The sequence below is a fragment of the Typha angustifolia genome, chromosome 13, assembly GCF_048772165.1.
Source record: "Typha angustifolia cultivar Huaian chromosome 13, ASM4877216v1, whole genome shotgun sequence".
Classification (NCBI taxonomy): domain Eukaryota; kingdom Viridiplantae; phylum Streptophyta; class Magnoliopsida; order Poales; family Typhaceae; genus Typha; species Typha angustifolia.
This window is the reverse complement of record NC_133251.1, coordinates 15694096-15715848: the sequence shown is the minus strand read 5'-3', so window position 1 is coordinate 15715848 and position 21753 is coordinate 15694096. Positions and strand designations below refer to the sequence as shown.

General features: G+C 40.0%; 4 protein-coding genes, 1 long non-coding RNA gene and 1 other non-coding gene across 7 annotated transcripts; 4 read left to right on the top strand and 2 right to left on the bottom strand.

Moving 5' to 3' along the window:
* The first annotated feature begins 1754 nt into the window (after positions 1-1754).
* LOC140774432 (auxin-responsive protein IAA25-like) lies at positions 1755-3978 on the top strand. The gene is made up of 5 exons (XM_073117435.1): positions 1755-2195; positions 2767-3056; positions 3329-3446; positions 3524-3585; positions 3672-3978. The coding sequence occupies exons 1-5, from the start codon at positions 1831-1833 to the stop codon at positions 3674-3676; spliced, it is 840 nt and encodes a 279-aa protein (XP_072973536.1). The 5' UTR covers positions 1755-1830; the 3' UTR covers positions 3677-3978.
* Positions 3979-4797: 819 nt separating this feature from the next.
* LOC140773851 (serine/threonine-protein kinase-like protein CCR4) lies at positions 4798-7498 on the bottom strand. The gene has a single exon (XM_073116621.1). The coding sequence runs from the start codon at positions 7273-7275 to the stop codon at positions 5035-5037; it is 2241 nt and encodes a 746-aa protein (XP_072972722.1). The 5' UTR covers positions 7276-7498; the 3' UTR covers positions 4798-5034.
* Positions 7499-9037: 1539 nt separating this feature from the next.
* On the top strand, positions 9038-9111 carry TRNAT-AGU (transfer RNA threonine (anticodon AGU)). Its single transcript has one exon. It is a non-coding gene; the product is annotated as a tRNA-Thr (tRNA).
* A 562-nt stretch (positions 9112-9673) lies between these two features.
* LOC140773065 (uncharacterized) lies at positions 9674-12057 on the top strand. The gene is made up of 3 exons (XR_012106402.1): positions 9674-10790; positions 11378-11659; positions 11742-12057. It is a non-coding gene; the product is annotated as an uncharacterized lncRNA (long non-coding RNA).
* Positions 12058-14205: 2148 nt separating this feature from the next.
* On the bottom strand, positions 14206-17424 carry LOC140774883 (protein YLS7-like). Its single transcript, XM_073118058.1, has 3 exons — positions 16741-17424; positions 15965-16242; positions 14206-15225 (listed from the first exon to the last, which is right to left on the bottom strand). The coding sequence occupies exons 1-3, from the start codon at positions 17078-17080 to the stop codon at positions 14431-14433; spliced, it is 1413 nt and encodes a 470-aa protein (XP_072974159.1). The 5' UTR covers positions 17081-17424; the 3' UTR covers positions 14206-14430.
* A 494-nt stretch (positions 17425-17918) lies between these two features.
* Positions 17919-20476, top strand: LOC140773064 (GCN5-related N-acetyltransferase 10, chloroplastic). Of its 2 annotated transcripts, none has more exons than XM_073115413.1 (4): positions 17919-18399; positions 18679-18731; positions 19490-19669; positions 20083-20476. In XM_073115413.1, exons 1-4 carry the CDS (start codon positions 17998-18000, stop codon positions 20300-20302), a joined length of 855 nt encoding a protein of 284 aa, XP_072971514.1. In that variant the 5' UTR covers positions 17919-17997; the 3' UTR covers positions 20303-20476. The 2 variants fall into 2 exon arrangements, with proteins under 2 accessions (XP_072971514.1, XP_072971515.1); XM_073115414.1 differs by having other exon boundaries at positions 17921-18399; positions 19493-19669.
* The last annotated feature ends 1277 nt before the right edge of the window (positions 20477-21753 follow it).

Below are 21753 nucleotides of genomic sequence, written 5' to 3'. Positions count from 1 at the left end.
CTGTCTCCCAAAGTCAGAACCAGATCTCTTTCAGTGGTACTGCACTTTACAAGTCAATGCTTTGGCTCCCTTTTCCTCTTTCTCCCTCTCTCTCTCTCTCTCTCCATCTCATTAGGCATTTTTGACTCTTTTCCTTATCTCTTAACTATAAATTCTTAATCCATTAAGAATTTTAATTATTGCGAGCTTGGTTTCTTCTGAAGTTTTAGACTGCCACTAATAACTAATTTGTGGTCTGCGGAAAGGCTGCGTATAAAAATGCATGAAGGAGGACATCAAGTGGAAAGCAAGATGAGATGAGGCGTCTAAGTCAAGGATAGAGATGAAGTGGCCATCATAAATCCTAAAAGGGGAGCATAGTTGGATTTGATAAGGACTTCTCATGAGCTAAAGTTGCACCTCCTATTCCTTTTGGCTACAATGAGATGATATCTCTTAATTGGCAAGAGGGTCTCGTCCACTCTTGTGCTCTTTCCATTGGGGTACCACTGCCTAGAGATTTCTCATCAATTAGCATCCTACCACTCCACTCATTATGGCTGCAAATTGCTAGTCTTTTTGATATTATATTAGCTCACCAACTATTCTAAAAGTTTCGACTGCCATTAGTTTTATATTTATACTCTCAAATAGTTCTTCGATAAGATTTGTTAAAGTTATAAAAAGACTAAGAAGCATGACTTGATGAAGGCCTAGATGCATCCCATGTGAATCATTGCTCACCTTCGCATAATGTCATTTCTTGATATCATCTAACCTTAATCATCCACCCAAGAAGGATTCCTTTCAATCTGAAGTGACATATTTATTTAATCAAAACTGCAAGAAGAACCACAAAAGTGTGAGTTAATCTTTGTATAATTGTTGAACCACAGAAGTTTACTAACTATGTGAATCATAACTCTACATATGATTAGAAGTTAGAGTAGGATCATAGGGTGTTAATTTGAATGGAATAAATATTAAACTGACAAGAGAATAATCGCATTGTCTGGTTGGTAAAAAGATGAGCTTCTTTCTAGTAGAATGATATATCTCCTCCTCAAAGAACTTTCTCCATGTAAAGAAGAGATTCTGCATATTATAAGTATGAAGTAGGCATGATGATAGTGCTCCCACCATCAGCCGGAAAACCAAAGTATTAGTGGTCAAAAGATTGTTAGGAATATATTGGCATCATTTAGTCATGTGCTCTGCTTGCATTTCTTCTTGTAAAGCTGAAAGGAGTAAGCATGGATTAATCCAACTTGTTGGGCTTAATATATCTAAAGCATCTCGCTTATAAAGAAGAAGCAACCTTTCTGTTTAATCTTAAAGGGCAGCATATGAACTTTTGAACCAGCTTTTGAAAAAAACAATTCAGCAAACTTTACTGAAGTGAAAGGAGAAACACTGCACTGTTTTTAATGCACTGGGACATTTATCTTGAATTATTCCTTTCATGCAGTAATAGTTTTTATGTCAACCAAATTTTTATTTTTGTAGTCAATATAAGGAGTAAAGAGGGATGTCTAATAGTTAGAACTGATTGATTAGTTCTGTAGCCAAGTTTACAGTTTCTTTTTCTTCTATTTTATTTTTGGATGTTTACATACAAAAATGATATCAGATAACAGAAAGTTTTTTCTTTCAAAAAAATAAAACATAAAGAAAATTAAAGCCTGCTTTGACACATTTCTGGTCCCATAACTCCACTTCAGTAGTAGCCATAATAGTCCCCACAAAGCCTCCTCCCTTTCCATCAACCTCCTCCTTTTTATTCCCTCTTCCCATAGAAGAGTACCTGTATCTACTTCTTCCCTCTATCCCCCTATTCTTGAACATCAGACCATGAATCCTACCTTGCTTGAACCACTAAGAGAAGAAGAAGGAGGTGGAGATGGATTGCATGAAAATAGAGGTGAGAAGGAAGGAAATGGCTTCAAAAACCACTTAGAGCTAAGGCTTGGCATCTCCTTAGAAGATGGTTTTAGAGATGGAGATGGTAAAGGTGGTGAAGGCCCAAGCCCAAGGTTCCTCAAGACCAGAGATGGAACAGGGATCCTTCAGAGAAGTGGGCCTGCGCTGGGAGGGGCCAAGAGGAGCTTCTCAGAGACTGGAGCTGGGTTTGTTCACCCATGGAGCTTGGCTGCCAGACAGGAGAAGGCTGCTCTAGAGCAAGCCCAGAAATGCCCCATGGATTATGCTATCCCAAGGTCTGTCTCTCCAATTCACATCCTTGTTATCTGTGATTTGCTTTCCTTGATATATATGGTATTGTTATGAGTATACTTTTATATTATATACTGGGGATGTGGGAGAATTCATTTCTGGAAGATGGATAGGGGTGCTACACAAGAAACAGTGTGCTGAAAAGTGTTGTTTTGCTATATAACATCTTGTTCCTGATGATTTTTATAAGTCATAATGCAGTATGCAAATTGTTGTTATAGCAGTGGGTGCAACCAATGTTTTAAAGCACGCATGCTCTACTTTAGACTCAATCTGTGTACAGTGGCCAGGAAGGAGGGAAATGTAACAATTTGAAAGATTTTTTTAGATACCCTTGAAAAATCAGATATTGTCATAATAAATCGAGAAAAGGCTTACTAATTGACTCTCTGGAGTACTTTTAAATGACTAGGTCCTAGCAAAACAAAATTTTGTGATGTTTCAAATTTTCTTAAACTTCCATCTCTTGCTCCATGTAATAAAAAACTTTCAGTATCATATTCTTTCTTGAAACAATCTGCTGAATTTCTAATTACACAAGTTAAAATTTATTAGAGCAATGCTTCCTCCGCCGCCAGTGGTTGGATGGCCTCCTCTCCGTACATCGCGGAGGAATTTAGCATCTCCACAACTATCAAAGCTTACTGATGCTGAGAAGGACTCAAACAAGATGAAGTCCTCTGTGGAAGAGAACATGAGTAATGAGCCTGAGACAAGATCAACAATGTTTGTCAAGGTGAATTTGGAAGGTTGTGCAGTTGGAAGGAAGATAGACTTGAAGGCCCACGACAGCTATGATTCGCTCTCTCGTTCACTCCAGAAGATGTTTCATAATTTCTTGTCAGGTAAGTGAGTTTTGAAACACATCAACCTTCAAATTCTTTCAGTTGTTTGAATTTTCTATTCTTGTGAAAGATTACTCCAAATTGTTCTAGCATGATACTGCATACTGTTAAGTGTCCATGTTACCTATTGCCTCATACTGTTAAATTTAATCTTCAATACAAAGAAAAAAAATATTTACTACATAAAGAGAATATACATCTTGGTCTCTTGTACCATGACATTAATTATGTAATGACTGACAAAAGTTACTTATTCGTTTTCTCATATTCAGCTGATTACTTGAGAAAAGGGAATCATGATGAACAAGTTGAGGCTGTTCCTCCTAATTATGTTCTTCTTTATGAAGATAATGAAGGCGATCGCATGCTTGTAGGTGATGTCCCCTGGAGGTATGTTTAGGGGTCCCTAATAGAGATCTATTTAGATTTACATAGATAAAGATTCTAATGCAATAGAATCTCTGCAGGTTATTCATGACTTCAGTGAAGAGGCTATATATCACACAAGATCCTAGAGCACAAAAATGCGGTAAGTTGAGTTGGTTGCCTGATCATGAATTCATAGCTTCAAGGAATCATTTTAGCCTTTTGCATATATAATCAGCGTCTTTGCAGGTTGATAAGATCTGAATCACCAGGTCAGATGCTTGAGCCTTCTGTGGAAATTGATAATTGAAGATCAAGACAAGGCATGAGAAAGGCGTCAGATAGTAGATAGATTTGACTTGTTCTTAAAAGTTTTTTCCACCTTCCAGCTTAGTGGTATTCTGAGAAGGATAAAAATGGTGTTTATGGTTAAAGAGCTTTGATAATATAATGATTTACAGTTGCTTATCGCCCATTGACTGCAAAAACGAATGTTTGATTGCACTTAGTTGGAGTTATCTGCTGTTGTAATTGTAGCTTAAGTTTGTCGTTCCTATGATTTATCTTTGAAAAAAACCACTGCAATCTCTCACTGAGACTAATCAAAGTAATAAATACAAAATAGTTCATACTCAGCTGTGTTGTTTAACATATACATCTTTTAGCTGTCACATTCCTAGGCCATATACTAATCGCTGCATATGAGGTGTCACATTATAAATGACATTCCCACAAGTACGTCTTAATAATTAATATTAACCTCTTAGTCTGACCTCATGAATATAATTAGCATAACACCCAGATTTTTTTTTTTCTTTGCCTGCTGTGCTATCCCATACTTAATATTCAAATAACATCCTATTGATGCCTCCATCTCCCTTCTTCTAGAGAAGTATGGCTCACCTAATCACTTTGACTGACTGGATTTACCAGCAAGAAAAGCTGGTAATATTTTGAATTCTAGAGATTAAGAATCATCTCACCTAATGTCAACCATAGACGAGAGGAGAGGTTAAGATGCCCTCATCTTTTCTAGGAATAGTCTCGTTATAACATTTAGATAAAATGGCAAGTTTGAATAGTACGCATAGATGAGAGTTTAAAACAAAGACGGCTCATGATATGAATTTATTATATTGATCTAAAAAGTATTCCTTTGACTTCATCTCTTCTTCAGTAATTACTGATTAGAGATCCCAAATCGGAATCTTTAGAGTCGTGATTACAGCTGTGTTATCTGAGACATTTTCTTTTTCTTTTTCTTTAAGATTTGTTCAAACGTGTAAGCATCTTGTGATTAAACTACTTTGCTTGCTTGCTTGCTTGCATGTCAAGCATATCCTCCTCCTCCTACTTTTTAAACCACAAAAAATCCATCCCTTGAAAATATATCTAATTACATTCCCTTCCACCGGAAAAACTGGTGGAATATCTAAAAGCTACTTGGAATTTTGTTTCTTTTCTTTAGAAGAGAGAAAGGGTTAAATTTAATTGTCAACCTCGTCAAAAGTGTTTCATTTACAGCTTGCAAAAATATGAATGGAGGAAAGAAATGAACACAAATGAAATCGACCGTTGGGTACGTGTGAACCCGGTGATGCCACACCGGGTTTCACACGTGCCGATACGAGTCGGACTCGGACACCTCCGACCCTTCTTCCATCTCGTCCTGGTCTGGTTCCTCCTCGTCGCCGGGGTGGCATAGGCTCACCGCCCATTCCAGCTCGGCCACCACTTCGCTCATAGACGGCCGGTCTCTCCGCCGCCCCTTCACGCACTCAGCCGCCAAAGCCGCCAGCCTCGCCACCGCCTCCGTTTCCCTTCCTCGCGGCGCCGCCACCCTCTCGTCAACCACCTTCCCCACCTCCCCAGCCTCCACCCACGGGACGGCGTACTCCGCCACGTTGACTACCTCCTCCTCCTCCCTCTCCACCGCCCTCCGCCCCGTCAAGATCTCTAAAAGCACCACTCCGAAGCTATACACGTCGCTCCTCTCCGTCAAACTCCCCGTCCTGTAGTACTCTGGATCCATGTACCCCACCGTCCCTGCCGTCGGCGGCCGCCGCCGCTGGGCAGCCCCCGACGTATCCTCCTCCTCTCTGGCGGACGTTAGCGACAGCCCGAAGTCGGACACCTTGGCGTTCCACTCGCCGTCGAGCAAGATGTTCGACGACTTCACGTCACGGTGGATTATGGCTGGCACGGCGTAGGTATGCAGGTACTCGAGCCCGCGCGCCGCGTCGAGGGCGAGGCTCAGCCGCGCCGCCCACGTGGAGAGGTGATGGTCGTTGTGGTGGAGGTGGTCGTGGAGGGAGCCGTTGGACATGAACTCGAAGACGAGGATGCGCTCGCCATGGTGGTGGCAGAAGCCGAGGAGGCTAACGAGGTTCTTGTGGTGGACGCGTGAGAGGAGGACGAGCTCCGACAGGAACGCGCTCTCCGCGTCGCGGCAGCGGCGGCGGGCCGAGATCCTCTCAGCGCGTTTGATGGCGACCTCAACACCATCGGCAAGCGTACCCCGGTAGACAGAGCCGAAACTTCCCGAGCCGACACGGCGCGCGATAGAAAAGCCATCCGTGGCCGCCGACAATTCAGCCAAGGAGAACTCCCGACAGCCGTGGCCGCCTTTTGCCAACGCTGCCGGAGTCAGCGGCATCCCGTCGTGGACTCGCGTGTCAAGCCGATTACGGGAATAGATATGATATAACAATGACACTATCAACGCCGCCAAACCAAAGCTGATACCGGCGGCGCCGACGACGAAGAAAACTTTCTTCAATCTCCGATTGGCAGGAACAATGGAACTACTCGCTTTGACACTTGGGAGAACTTGACAAGGATTGCAGATCACATCGCTGCTTCTTGGACACATATCGTTGGATCCACCCAAGATGCCGCATTTACAGGTGGATGCCGGGGCGCAAGATCCAGGCATAGCGCGCTCGTAGACGACGATATGTTTGTCTTGGAAACTACTACTCCCCCAGCACACGACGGAGTAGTTCGCCGTCAAGATGCCGCAAACCGCGTCGCCCTTCGCCTCGATTGCCACAAACTCCAGGTCGGCGATCGCCTTCGGCAGCGCCGAGTTCTTCCCCCAGCAGTTTACTGTTCCATTGCCGCAGAGGACGCAAGTCGTGTTCAATCCCAATTCCAACGAGATTATAGAGGGTGGGGTTCTCTCCACCGCTGGAGCTCCGGCACCCCAGCATAATAAATTCCCGTCGGTGGTGACCCCGCACACGTGCCACGACCCGGCGGCGAGCATGCTAAAATTCCCCGCCGGCTCCTTCCCGACGACCTCCGCCCCCTCGCCGAAGCACTTGATCGCGCCGGAATCCGTCAGCCCGCAGACGAAGTCCCTCCCGACGGCGATGTCGGTAAAGTTATCGGCCGAGAACGACAACTCCGGCCACCGCCAGCATGTTGGGATATTCCCTTTCCCGACTAGCGCGCAGACGTGCTTGTCCCCGGCGGCGAGCGCCCCTAAGGCCGGGCCACGGTAGACCCTCTTGCCTTCTGGCTCCTCCTCCGCGAACGACCACCATCGCATGGTGGCGGTATTGTCGGGGCGCGTCGTGATGCCGCATAAGAAGTCGTCGCCGGCGGCGATCCCCGAGAAAGGTACTGCGCCGGAGGAATACGACTTCTCCCTCCTGTAAGGGACACTGGTGCACTTGAGCTCACTGGCATGACACGGCGACGACGCCGGCACGAGGGCGCAGACTAGTGTGATATTGTTGGAGATGTGGGAGATGGCGAGAGTCGAGAGAGAAGAAGATACGGCGAAGGGGGTTACGACGACGATGAGGAGGAAGGGAAGGAGAATTGTGAGAGGTAATGAAAGAAACATCGTGTTTGGATTGGAATAAGGATCGGGAAGGAGTATTTCATGGTAATAACGTCGATCGACAAGATCGAGTTTCAAACCGTAAAAGTCATTAATTTGACATCTAGCTATAAATATATGTGTCTCCAAATGGTAGGTTTGGTTCAGTGGGAGGAGAAAGAAGGCATACAGCAGACACGGGTTCGTGGACTACGTAAGACCAAGGACTAGGTCGATCATTTGAATTATTCTGCATTTAATTTTCTCTCTCTTTCTCTCTCTTTCTAGTAGACGAGACGAATTCTTTATAAAAAAAATTGTAAGTGCTGACGTGATCATGGTTGTTGCCAAATCCTCTCCCTTTTTCTTAAAAAAAAAATTAAGACATATATATATATATATATTTGTATTCTAATTTTAAAATATTTCTCTTAACTTAAGAGTATTTTTATTTCTTTTCAACTAAAATATAAGTACTCCATTTTGAAAAGTAACTAGGAGTATATCTATACAAACAATATATATTTTAAGAGGTATATGTACACATACATGTAGTATACAAATAAATAGAATAATTTTTTCAACAGTATACATACAAAAATCTAACAAATTGATAGATTATTTAGCCTTCAATTACTTATTGGATTAAGACTTCCTGATGGAAATCCCTTGATATGAATGCACGCTGTGATGTTGAAACCCTGTGGAGGGAGAATTATTCCTCTGAAAGAAACAATTGGCCTTCCTGTTCTTCTATTTTTCTCCTCTTTATTTATTCCTTCCCTCTCGGAAAGCAAGACGCCTTGGTCGTCTCACATTAACTAATGCACGTATTAAAGAAGAATGAGAGAAAAAAGAAGAAGATAAGAGATATGTTGTATTAATCTTACCATAGTGCAACTTTCTCTTGATAAAAATGCAGTTTATCTTTATTTATTTCAAAGTTGAACACTTAATGCTGACAATTTACAGCGAGTTCTGTAGATAATTTAAATACTAAATTTGAACCAAATTAAGAGAGATAAACTATAATTTACTTAACTAATCCACAATCTTTGGAGCACCCACGACAAAACCACTCATTTTTCCTCAGACAAAAACCAACAACTTTGATGCCTTCCCTGATGAGGAGGGGAGATCACAATAGAGAAAACTTAATTAATGGATGATTAATCCTAACAGGGCCTACCACTCTCGTACGTGGATAGTTAATCCTAACCGGGCCTACCACTCTCGTACGTGGGCAAACTTAATAAATGGATAGTTAATCCTAACAGGACCTACCTCTCTCGTACGTGGACAAAGACTTGGTATGAGTTGTGAAAGCTTTGACCAAGAGAAAGAAAGAAAGAAAGAAAGAAAGAAAGAAAGCAAGAAGAAAAGAAAAGCTGTGTGTGTAGTGTGAACAAAGATTACCACTCACATTTATGAAAATTGATATATATATATATAGTCCGAATAATGTAAGACTGCATTACATGCTTTCCCACGTATTCATTAGTTATTTATTTATGTTTCTTCTTTATGGGCATTGAATAGCTAGCATATAAATTGGCATAGAAACATCATGCCATTACATTATACACAATCAAGCTGTTAATCCCTGCTTTATTTTTCATATCTCTCTGGTTCTGGTTCTGGTTCATGAAATAAAATAAAAGAAATTATTTTCTGACATAATCAAACCATGGCAGCATGGCATGTTTACCTTCAATTGCATCTCAAAATGATTAAATCATCATGACTATATTTATGATTATTTATGGAACAAAACAGTCCTACCAAAGCTTTCATAGCTCAGTTGGTTAGAGCACCCGTTTAGTAAGCGGGAGGTCCTGAGTTCAACTCTCAGTGAAAGCATCTATTTGTTTTTTGCTCTCTCTCTCTCTCTCTCTCTCTCTCATTAAAGTAGTAGGTTCAACTAAGTGACCAGTGATCTTTTGATCATATAAAAAGAAAAAAAGTGACCAGTGACCACCTTTTGTTTCTTTTGATGGGAAGGAGACAGAGGTCTGGTGCCCCCAAAGACCCAAGTAAGCGTCTACCTTTTCCCTTTCCCTTTAATTACTTTTACCTCAAGTTTTTCTTAATTAATCATACTCTTTTAGTTTTTATATCATTCTTTTGATGCAAACCTTATCATTCTCCTTGCTTTCAACCTTGGCTTTAACTATCGCTTTTAGGCCTCCTAATTCTATAGTTACTCTTCCATAAGGCTCTTTTTTTCCTTTTTTTACTTCTTCGGATGGCTCTTTATCTTGTGGTTTTGATGCAAGAAAAGAAGACCAAAAACTCACAATAAATGCCAGGCTTGGGGGGGGGGGGGGGGGGGGGGGGGGGCCTTCACTTTTTGCATTGAATTAGTCTGTGCATTACTGAAACTCTGGACAAGAGAATTTTGTTCCATTCATCAGTCTGAATTGTCCATGAGCTGGTCTTGGACTCTTCTCCAGTCAAACGATTTTTTTTAAAAAAAGTTTTTGGTTCGTTTTCACATCTCAAGTTTCATGTATGTTTAAAAGAGTTAAAATGTCTAGTTTGACTCAATAAAAGAAAAGATTTGGGTACATATGAAAAAGATAGCATGCAATGTTTTCCATCAAAAAGTTCATCATTTGAAATTGCCAAAAAAGTTTCTCATCAGTCACCATCTCCTGGAACATAGTCATTGCCAAGTTTGTTGGTGGCCCCAGGTTGCATTATATCCTCCCTTATGACTCCATGCTTCACTGTTTGTTATCGCACTCCTTGCTTGTATCTTCTCTTCTTCTTCTTCTTCTTCTTCTTCTTCTTAAAGTTATCCTTTAGTTAGAATCAAAGGATGCTTAACTGTTGCTAATCTCCTTTGACTATTCCAATTTTTCTCGTTGGCCTTTCTTGTGTCTGACAAAGGCCTTTGGATCCTCATAGCAGGCATCATCACCAAGGATAAATTTTTTGAAAGAGTACTGTAAGAGATTGATTGGCTCCTATACCTGAGTCTCTTTTGTTTCTTGCCATGCCGAGAATTTTTCGAGTCTTTTGAGGCAAAGCTTGTCTTTCTTCTCTTGCATCATGACATCTCTTCAATGTGGAGTCATTTTCTTGTGACTCTGTGGAACTGAAAATTGTGATTTTGAAATCATTCTCTATCTTGCTTGAACCCTTTATTTGTACATGGATTCCTAGCTTGTGTAGTTGTGTATCAGCTTTTCTCTGCATGAGTGGTAGTGGAAAGGTTGCACTACATTCTTCTCTATCTCCTATTTCTCCTTGTCTCTTGAGTCGACCATGACAATGCCTTCCTGATCTATTGGAATGAGAGATTGGCTTCTTATATAGCAAGTCCTGACCTTCAGAGTAGCCCTTATCTTTCTTTTGTGAGAAAAATATATGCTCTGTAATGAGAATAGAAGAAGTTCACATACCAGAAAAAGGTGAAGGAGGTCGCTGAGGACATAAAAGCACTAGTTCAAACTCGTCGCTGATTGCAGACTGTTCGTGGAATTTCTTGAAACCAAAGCAGCATCCGAAGTGGGATTCGAAGAAGCCGAAAACAGGTGTCTCCTTACTTACATTGCTACTGCGGTACTCGTTTCGCTGAATTATTTCATGCTTCACCTCTCAATCCATTAGCAGCTTGCTCTGCTTCTGTTACAGAAACAGTTGCTGCATTTTATGGAACTTGGATTCATGATCAAAGGAAAATAATAATAATAATAATAAGTAACATAGACTTTCGCAAGATTTCTGTCAATGTTGTTATAAGATTTATCTCCTGACAACTGATTCTTGCATTATAATGATTCTAAAGTACCATGACCAACACTGCAACTTTTGCGGCAGGTTTTTTTTCTCTTTTCAGATGACCATTCTGATTTCTATCAAATGAACTAGTAGAATCACAGATATTTTTTGTTGTCCGATCTGTTATGTTGTTGTTTGAACTTTGAAGTGCTGTTTACTTTCTTCTGAATGTAAAAATAAAATAAAATGAAAGCAAGAATGATAATGTATGTCAAGGAAAAGAAATGATAGACTTCTGAAGTATTTTAATTATCTGTGTATAGTATGACTTACATGCCTTAATCATGAGTATTCATGGCCACTAATTGAACCAAGTGAATTGATATCTGAATGTGAATAGAGGCCAAATAACATGACTAGCTTCATAGAGAGATCAATCTCATGGAATGGAGATCCCACCGCGTCGGAACCGACAGACAGGGAAACCTCTTGGAAGGATTTCGACACATCGATAAATGCCATATCCTTCGGCTTTGCTGCCACAGCCATCTTGATTGCTCTGTTCCTCATCATGGCAATATTTGAGCATCTGATTAAACCAAGAGCCTCTGTTCTTCAGCCCCAGAATGCACAACCTCAGGCTCAGAACAACTCAGTTCAGAAACTTTCAGATTCATCGACAGTAAGTCGTCGACCGAATGCTAATTCATCGTCTAAGTTTATAGCTCATGCAATGAATTTAGCAACGTAATTTGGTAATGCAGGTGAAGAAGACTTCGTTCCCTTCCAATCTGTCAGTACTGATGCCAGGACAGCAATGTCCAACCTATCTTGCTCAACCTGCACCTCTTCCTTGCTCAAGAGAAGGGATAGAGTGGCCTCCTCATGATCAACAACACAATGCCTTGCCCTCTCCTTAAGTCTCAAATGCAACAACTGCAGCTCTCTTTGCTGAGAATTTGAGATGCATTTGAGGATATTGTTTCTGGGTGCAGAATTATGTTTGCATTTGGAATTTATAGTAGCACTTGGGAGTAAAAATGTAAATATTGAATAAAAAGGCAAGGTTATTGTTGATTATTCTCCATCATTCCTAACAAGAATTCTTTTATGTTGACAATCCTAATAGTATGAGTAAATAATGTTCTCAAATATGTTCTTTTTGTTACTTTAATCACACGACCAGAGTGACCAGTCGTTGACCGAATTAGATTAATTAGAGAGATTAGCTTCCGGCACCTCGAATCCCAAATGGCGACCCGTTCTCCCTCCTCCATCGGAACCCTAACCCTAACACTAGAAGAGCCTCGCCCTTCTTCTTCTTCTTCCTCCTCCTCCTCTCGTCCTGCACAATCCGTAGTTCTCCGGTTGAAGCGGGCCAAGAAGGTGTCGTGGAAGGAGGGAACAGTTGACAACGAGTTCCTCAACCGCAAGAGCTCCAAGAAGTGCTGCATCTTCCACAAGCAGCTGCCTTTTGACGAGGACTGCAGCGACGACGATCACGACGTGGACGCCGGGGCCCGCCGTGGTGATCCGCCGCCCGGTATGGAGGGCAGGGCCGGGACCAGCCGCTGCTGCTCCCATGTGGGGACCCAGTGATTCCTATCACGGGTTCGTCCTTCACGATTGGTATTGATCTGGATTCCTCTCTTCGTTAATCGATCGAGAAGCTTGAGATTATGTCATTGGCATGGTTTGCGATAGAAAAATTTGTTCCTTTCGTTCTATAATCATAATGGGCATTCCTGTGTGCGTTGAAAAATTGAAACTTGGCTCTTTATTCTGAATGACGAAGATGGTCCTTGTAACAGGACGTAGTTATGGTGGACTTAATTTTATATTCCCTATTCTTTCATATGCAAGATTACTCGAAAGATTTCGTGGTTTTGCTAACAAGTTTATATGGCTAATCAGATCATGTACTTCAGATGTTTTATTATGTTATTTTGGTTTGGAATTTGCAAAAGGTTGACAAAGCCGAAGCTTATATACTAGTTCTCCAAATTGTACTTCGATATAAGCACGACTATCTGCAATTGAATAATTGACTCACTAATTATAATGCTTTATTAAGATTCCTAAATTTTAAGGTTATTATTTCAGTAGAATGTGAAGATGTAAAACTGAAAAGAAAGGTGAAGTCTTTGATTGTGTTAACTAACTCCTCACAACTAAAGGATCATGTGTTATTGTTCAGTGGGATTTGTGGGAGAGTTGATACCATGATACTTTTCAAGAGATTTAATTACATTACCTTTTCTTTTGTAAAAGTAGACTGGTATCTTCTTTGAGGTTTGAGGTGCTTAAGTGAGTCTAATTTGTTTGACTAGCTGACATAATCAAATAATAGGACAGCAAGAATGACGAATAAGTGGAGAAAGGAACTTCTGTGATAACTTCTGTACAACTTTGTTAACGTGATATGCAATCTTTGTTTTATTATCCTGTCATTTCTAGATTTTCCTATCATCCTGGGGTTATTACATTTGAATTATGGGATCTAATTTTTTGTGATCTCTATTTCGTAAATGAAATAGACGCCAATTGGATTTGACTTATTTGAGATGATCTTTTTGCAGATAATCCTTCTGTCTGATGGACTTGTAACTAGATGCTCAAAGGAAGGACTTGTGAGAAGTTGGTTTCTAGACATGTTAGTGTTGTTGGGTCAAAGAGGCAATACATATGCTGCTGACATCTTTCCAAACCTGTAACATCTGCTATGTGTTGATAAAATCTTCTGTATCAAAACTTGAGGAATGATCCCATGGTCATTCATGTTGAGCTCTGGGATGTATAATAACAGCAATTTCTGAATTCTTATATGGTGAATAGATACAGAGACGACATAAATGTTGGATCATGGATAATTTGTTTGGCGGATTTTTCATTGTCGAACAGCCTGATCAAATTTCTGTTATTTTGGTATGTATGAAGCTACTCGGTTGGTGCTTTCTCTTTTTCTATTTGTTCAAACATTTGTGTAAGATTGTCTTGGCTGTAAGGCAAAGATAAACTTCCTTGCCAAAGTAACAAAAAGTGTTAGTATAATAACATGAAACAGGATGTTTTAATCCAATTCCAGATGACAGGAAACTGAGGTAAGGGTGCTAGTTTCCTTGCCTAAAATGGGTGATGGATAGCTTTTGTCTTTGTTTGTTTTGCAACAGGTTGTAAAATTGATAGGGAAGAACGCCTGCATACTATATGCAAATTTCTTCTAATAGCTGCAGAATTTTTTTTGTAAGTTTTATTTGGAATATAAGTGGTTCAGTAACATTTTACAGATCATTCCTCATCACGAAAACTTCAGAACAAAGAGAAACTGAAGTAAACTTTTTATAAAGGACTTACAGGTAGAAGTCACTCCATGTTAGGCTAGGATGAGGAAAAAGGGGGAAAAATGCCGCTTTATAAGTCATGCATTATGTTGGTATGGGCACTCATTTTTTATCAGCTTCCTGCTCCTTCATACTCTCTTCTAATGATCTCCAGCAAAAATTCATTCCATGTATCAATTGGCCCAGGCATGCACCAGTGTAGACAATCCTGGGGTGGTGGCTCTCCTTTAGGTCCCCTCCTTGTCACCTTGTTTGGATCAGGGCTTCTGTAAGGTCCTGGGTGCCCATCATGTCTGTATCCAAATGGCTTAGTGATGTCCATGAACCTTAACCTAGAGCCGCCTCCCAACTTCTTGACTGCCCGTCGAAAGCCGGTAACCTGCTTCTTGTACATTGTATCAGTAAATCCATTCCTCAACAGCTCGGTCGCTGGCCGGTCCTTCCCAGTGCACGATCCACCAGTGTTCCAAGCCCCGCCTTCATAATGGTCAGGCGAATATGACCGAACTATTGCAAGACCAGTGAATTTTGGATGATTGGCAATAGCAGTGAGGCAAGTCTCAACTGATACACCAAATGCTTTGATGTTGTTAATCTGCATCTTGCCAGCTTTTTTGGGCCACCAGAGCTGGCCCCCGACAATGCTGCCATTTAATATGTAAGCTGACTTTTTGGCAAACCAGTGGCCGGAGGAAAGAACGACAACATCGAAATTTGGGAGGAATTCCATGAAGGTTTCATCAGGGACATCCAGGTGAACCTTGTCAATACCCTCTGGGGCAAAATGTAAGGGATCAGATGTTCTACGGACAAGCCAGGAGGACCATATGCGGATGATGCTGGTAGAGGTCGAGCGGAAGTACCATTTCTGCATCCTACGATTACCACGGTTTTTCGGAGCTTCAACCTTTCAAAATTGCAGCAGAAAATGTTAGCAAACTTGCTTGACGAACTCTATGCAGTTTGCGCCAAAGCAAGTTTAAAAGATGAATAAGATCTGAATAAAACATAATGATATTAAGATGATGCACATAGAAGTATTGTGTCATTAATTTGTTGGTAAATCTATTAGATACACTTAATCAAGATATGATTCGGGACAAAAGAAATTCACGAAAGCATCCCTTTTGTCAGCTCCTGATTTCTCTCATTAAACAACTTGATGACTCATTCAGAATTATTACCAGGTGAATCAATAGTCTGTGGAAGAGAGAGAGAGAGAGAGACCAAATAACAGGATCAATCTTAGAAAATGCAAGCACATAGACTTGAATTGATCTCTAAGGAAATTAAGCAGTCAAGAAGCCCTGAACTTGAAGTCTGCTTATCAACTTTACAAAGATTGAAGGATAAGATGTAGATATCCAGAAAATATTTCATATTGTTTGCAGCACTTCAGCAGAAGGCATACCAATAAAAGGCATGTCCTTTTAGTATATTTTCATGGATACTATAAGTTGTCTCATGATTCTATTGAGAAATAGTAATCTCTCAAGAATCCTTCAGGTATAAAAACACGAAAGTTTGTTTTCAGTATAGGCGTTACCTGCGTTTGGTACCCAAAAGGACACATCTTCCTACTATAAATCGTTACTGTGCTTAATTACATCATGCAACAGTAAATAATGTAGGTTAAGGAAGCTTGCCTGCCAGAGAATGCAAACGAGGGATTCCATCTGATTCCGAGCGACTGAATCCCCAACAAAGGCCAGAGTCTTCCCCTTCATCAATTCCAAGAACTTTCTTGCATCAAAGTATGGGAGATCACACTCTTCAGGCTTCCATCTCCACCTCTCGTATTCCTTGTCTGGTCTCCCGTTTCCCTGACAATTCTGCGTTTGTGTTATGATAGGGCATGTATTGTTCGTATAGAGCAGTCCAGAAGGATCATAAACCCATTTCCCGTGGTATAGATTACAGCTTCCTTTAAATGAAACAAAAGGAAAAAAAAAAAAAAGTCAGTGAATCAGCACAAAACATGCATATTATTATCCTTGTGCAATCTATGCAACACATTCCTTGTCGAATCCATCCAACTACATAGAGACACAGTCCTATTAAAATGCACTATCAGATGATACAATTGGGTCAGCCATGATGGCCAGCTACTATCATATTTACATTTCCGACCTCTCTTATTCATTGCCATTTATATCCGTTTATGATCCTGTTCTTTACCCATAGACTATTTCATTATTTGCAATTCTTCAATCCAAGTAGCCGGACTATTCTTGGCAGCCTGCTGATTCTACTTCAGACTTCAGAATACCACTAGATAAATTATACAAGTGAATTGCTTAGTATCATGTTGAAATTCCACAGAGGGGTGCAAGCATAAAAAATTTAGACGACGACATCCAAATTAATCACAAACCCATTTCTACATTTCTCAAAAGGAAAACCAAGGAGAAGAAACACATACTTTGATCGACCGCAGGCGTGTTGTTCGACGCAGGTAAAGATATATCAACACCATTTGGATCAACAGTTCTATCGGCAGAAACAACTTCTGAATCACCCGGCACCTTAGAAGACTCAGATAAATGTTCCTTAAAAATCTCATCTTGGTGAGCAGTTTGTAGTTCACTAAGATTAGTAACCAAATAACCAGGATTCCTCCAACTGTCTGCTCCGAGAAGATAACCATGCAAGGAAGAACGAAAGGGAGATGAAGGTAGAGCCAATGACAAGATGATAAGACAGAGAGCTAATCCTCCCATAGAGACAATAATGGTGAAAAGGGATCGTAGAACAGCCACCATGACTCCACTCAAACAGATTAAATTCTACAGCCAAAGCCAGAATTTGCACTGCAATTTAGAAACTGAGCTGAGATCAAACCTTCTCCAAATGCCTCTCTCACCAATTAGAAAGCCAAAATTCCAACAAGTTTCAATCTTTTCCCTCTTGCCCAGATCCTTAGCAGGTAAACAAGCTCAAATTGCGAAAAGCGATCACTAAAATGGAACGAGAAGTTAGATCTTTATAACTCCAATTTCTTCGCATCTCAGCCCAAAAAAGTTGGGAATTTTCAGATTCTCTATCTAAAGTAGGAGAGGAACGGGAACGATTATAACCAAGAAAAAGACTATAATTTCCGCCGATAAGGGAGAGATTAATCGAGAAATTGGTTTTATAAATAAACAAATAAGGACAACGACTTATGTAATTGATTACGTTACCCTTCCGTCTCGTTCTGCCGTATATGCCCTCTCAGCCGTCCATCTCCTTTGCTTTCACATGAGAATGACCTGAACCGTCCATTGTTTGAGGGTAGTGGACGGGTAATATTGTCCTTTTCGGATGTTTAACTGCCAGTAAAACTTCCTTTTTATTTTATTAATACTTTGTTATTACAACTTAACGAGGATCTTTGTCTTGGGTTTTGGGTGAATTTTGCCGCCATTGAGGTCGAATGAGATTTGGGTTTTGGATTTGAGTTGTTGGAGTTTGGTTTCAAGCTTGAAAGATTTGGATCTTGAATTTGGTCTTTTGTTGCAGACTACGGCGTTTGCGAGTGGGGTCCTCATAATTTTCTCAAGTAAGTTTTAATCCAAGGAATTATTTCTGTGGACTTACTTCGTGCACATTGGCTTGTTGATTCATATCCATCCATGTGTATCTCCGAAAGATAAAGTAAAGAGGGAGAAAGCCCAAGAGCTTTGCTCGAGTCAAGAGGATGGCTAGTTTGAGAGCTAGTCCAACAACTTCTCTTCTCGCAAAAGGCTTCCCTTTGGATTCTACAAGCAAAACCCAATTCGATCATCACAGTTTCAAGGCCAATAGAAGAAACATCTCATTTGATCATGGTAGAAATGGGAGGGAGAGGAGAAGGGCTTTGGGAAAAAGGTCTCTCTATTGCTGGTCTACAGCAGAGGAGGTGGGTGTGGTGGGGAAGGAGGAAGGTGGGAGTTTTGCAATTGGCGGAGGCCAAGATGGGTACTTGGTGAGGGAGTTTGGTTGGGGTGTTAGAAGAATGGCTCAGGTTGGAGAAGAGATGAGGAGGGTGGCTTATGTGCAGGCTGAAGCTTTCCATGTCCCAATGGCTTTGTTCAATGACCTCTTCTTCGAATTCTTTAGAGTAGGAGCTCTCCTGCCACATTTGTTTGATCTCTTTTTTACTTCATTATTGGATGCATTTATATTCTTGATCTTGTAGTGCAAATTTAATAGTGTTTGCGTAATATAATAAGCTTGATGGCAGTAATTTCGTTTTCATATTCTTAGCTCTGGTTATCGAATAGAATTCAGACAAAAGGATCTTTTTTATGTTCATCTCCTTGCCTCCTATTTACCTATATTTTGTTACCATGTTTCTAATTTCTCATGTCTTGTTCTTTTCTGGTGCTGTACAAGACAGGCTGAAGTACTTTCGGCTCTCATATACAGAATAAGAAATTCACCACCAGAAAGGTGAGGTTGTTAATCTTATTGCTTGTTTCCTCCCTATAGTATTAGCTACCTTGCAGTATATATATCCTTTACCCACATTTCTCTCTGGAACAACACTATGGATGACAAAATGATAATTCACTGATAAGATAACTACATTTCTTTTTGTGCTTCTAATGAGATGCCTAAATGATTTGTCATCCTTTCATATGTCCACACTCCAATCAGGCAACTGCTTATGATTCTATACGATTACTAGCAAAATGACGAGAGGATTCATCGAAGACTGCAGGAACTGCTGCACGCTTATAAGAAATAGGTTTCTTTTCATAAAAATTTCTTAGCGTTGTTCCTGATGTATGTCTAATTCCTCGTAACATTATCATGAATTTGTCAGTGACATGCTGATGGCTGATGCATTGCCCTTTCACCAATTGGTCATTCATTTTTGGGTTTTATGATAAATATGCCTGATAAGAGTGTATCCGAAGCTGTAAAGATCAACTAGAAGGAAGCTGAATCAAGCATCAAGTCATAAATAAAAAATAATGAAGAGAGAAAAAAAAATACTGGTCAAGACTAATTATACTAATCAATGATGTGCAATAAAACCAAAGAAATTACTAAAGTAGTACAAAAAAGATAACTAAGTTGTTCACTTTGTAAATTGCACCCTCAAGTAATACATTTTATTGGAGCTGAGTATTCTATGATTTGAGTTATAAGAATATAAGAGATATCGTTCAGATATCCTGTAATACAAGTGATTGCCTCCTTAGCAGGTATGCTTGTTTGGTCGCAGAACCTGCTGATGTTTCCAATCCATTACGGGCACAGGTTGAAGAGCTTGTGGGGGTTGTGGATGCCACAGTCCAGAAAGATGACGACGTTCTTAGGCATCTTGAAGATGCAGAAGAGTACATCTATGTATCAGGAATTGCTGTCCTCAGAAAGTTTAGGTACTACATTCTTGCCTTTCTTGCTAAAGCTCCTGAAACACCATTCTTCTGGATGCTCCAACCTATGCAAATCTCTCTTTCAGGCCAATTTCTAAGAAATTTTTTGTTCTATGTTACACTTGAGAAGCAATCTATATTCCAAAGCTTTGCAGTGGAACCTGTTTGCGAGATATGGCCGGCGAAAGTCTACCCTTTGAGGCATAAGATAATTTATTCGCTGTCTAGGGCATAAATTTACCAACTAATACATAATGCTAAGATATCACATTCTCCTATCCAGACCTTCTTACTATTTCCTCCTAGTACTTATTTGCGAGCTGGCCTTTTTATAATAAGCCTCCTCTATGATGCATCTTATTTCCAACTTTATTATTCTCTGTTATAGTCAGTAATCAACTTAAAACTGATTGCAGGAGACAGAAGATTGCCACTGCACTTTTAAGAGCTTGCGATGCCTTGGCAGATACGTGGGGGTATGACAACCTGGCTCTTAGAGTTTATGAAGAAGATTCAGCTGCTCGAAAGTTGTACTCTAATGCTGGCTACAAGGTGATATCAAAAGATCCTGTTTGGGTCACCTGGATTGGAAAGAAGCGGCGTGTCCTAATGATCAAGAGATCTGCAATTTTATGAAGCTTCTACATTCTAACATTCAAGGTTTGGACATCTGGTGACCCACAACCTTGCCATAGCTCTGTAGATTGGATTAATAAAATTGCTAGCCTTTTGCCTCTATTCATTGGATGTTATGAAAGTGATTCTTGATCTCAGCGATTCTTTTGGTTTATTTAAGAGAACCTTCTTGTATGGCCCATCAGTTTCAAATGCAAATTTCATCTTTGGGAGATCAACAAGAATAATTTCAACTTGTGTTCACCTGTACAGGTAATCTAATTAGCTTAGGAAAGTGCTTGGTTTTTAGGTAGATTTAGGTGAGTTGTTAGGCAAAGTAGTGTGAGACTCCTAGCAAATGCTCCTAATTTTCAATAATTCTTCAGACATTTCAGAATATATTCTATTAGAGTAGTTGATGACTTTTACTACAAGAGTTAATACTTATCATGATACTAAATGATGCCCTTATATATCTCCCAGCAGAAGAATTAGTTAGGAAGAATTAAAAGCTTCTTCAGATAGCATCTCAAAACTTTTTGACCACCATATCCTTTGGGCCAAACTTAGGATGCCAAACTTAAAAGGGCATTTAGATAGATTAATTAATACTTTAGCCGTACCACCTTATCACATGATTCATTGCACTGGTTGTTGAATTAGCTAACCCACCTCCCCCAACTGCACAAAAAATGTTTAAATTTTCCACCACTTTGCCATCTCTTTCTCTGCTCAATAATTCCCTCGGCATTATATACTTTCCATCACTGATTAATAGCAGCCTTTTCTGGAACAAATCTAATTGTTAATTGTGTTGCTTTTATACCCTCTGGTGCATGATATATTTATTCTGAGTATAATAACCACTAATTGTAGGCTTAGTCGCTAACGAATCCCTTAACATGCGCTTATGTCTCCCTTCCAAGGGGGAGTACAGTTCTTTCTAAACGGATCAAATGAACTGGATCTTGTCCTGTGCTTTGGCTTATGGCCTTGGAGATTAATTTAATCAAAACCTTTTATTGCATTACTTCAGATGATAGTAAAATTACCCAAAAAATTATTATTGTGGAAGCTTGCATAAGTATTAACATACTGTAAGCTTGTTTTGTTAGCAAAATATGTTACCATCTTTTGGCGACTCATATGCATCAACTATTTATTATGTTTATAGATTGATTGTATATTTAATGGTTAATTATATCTCGCCCCCCTCAACTATCGGATTGTATCATTTTCAACCGCTTAAACTATTTATTCTTCCATTATTTCATTAGAAATTTTGATAAAAATAATTTAAATTTTTTAATATATAGATACAAGTGTATGTCTTTCTTTCATATTTTTCCATATAGCAATTTATTAAACATTAAATTCTAAATCGATCTTCTCTAATTTTTTTTTAAATTCACTTCTAATAAAAGAAAATGAGAGAATTTAAGAAGTGTATATATTCATTATTATTATTTTTT

What these genes read in the sequence shown, in the direction of transcription:
- LOC140773064 (XM_073115413.1), top strand. Translation starts at nt 17,998, where the DNA reads ATGGCTAGTTTGAGAGCTAGTCCAACAACTTCTCTTCTCGCAAAAGGC. An exon ending in AGAAATTCACCACCAGAAAG is followed by an intron (nt 18,732 to 19,489) that starts GTGAGGTTGTTA and finishes TTGCCTCCTTAG; the next exon opens with CAGGTATGCTTGTTTGGTCG. An exon ending in GCTGTCCTCAGAAAGTTTAG is followed by an intron (nt 19,670 to 20,082) that starts GTACTACATTCT and finishes AACTGATTGCAG; the next exon opens with GAGACAGAAGATTGCCACTG.
- LOC140773851 (XM_073116621.1), bottom strand. Translation starts at nt 7,275, where the DNA reads ATGTTTCTTTCATTACCTCTCACAATTCTCCTTCCCTTCCTCCTCATC.
- LOC140774432 (XM_073117435.1), top strand. Translation starts at nt 1,831, where the DNA reads ATGAATCCTACCTTGCTTGAACCACTAAGAGAAGAAGAAGGAGGTGGA. An exon ending in ATGGATTATGCTATCCCAAG is followed by an intron (nt 2,196 to 2,766) that starts GTCTGTCTCTCC and finishes AAAATTTATTAG; the next exon opens with AGCAATGCTTCCTCCGCCGC. An exon ending in GTTTCATAATTTCTTGTCAG is followed by an intron (nt 3,057 to 3,328) that starts GTAAGTGAGTTT and finishes TCTCATATTCAG; the next exon opens with CTGATTACTTGAGAAAAGGG.
- LOC140774883 (XM_073118058.1), bottom strand. Translation starts at nt 17,080, where the DNA reads ATGGTGGCTGTTCTACGATCCCTTTTCACCATTATTGTCTCTATGGGA. An exon ending in CACGCCTGCGGTCGATCAAA is followed by an intron (nt 16,243 to 16,740) that starts GTATGTGTTTCT and finishes TTTCATTTAAAG; the next exon opens with GAAGCTGTAATCTATACCAC. An exon ending in TCGTTTGCATTCTCTGGCAG is followed by an intron (nt 15,226 to 15,964) that starts GCAAGCTTCCTT and finishes CAATTTTGAAAG; the next exon opens with GTTGAAGCTCCGAAAAACCG.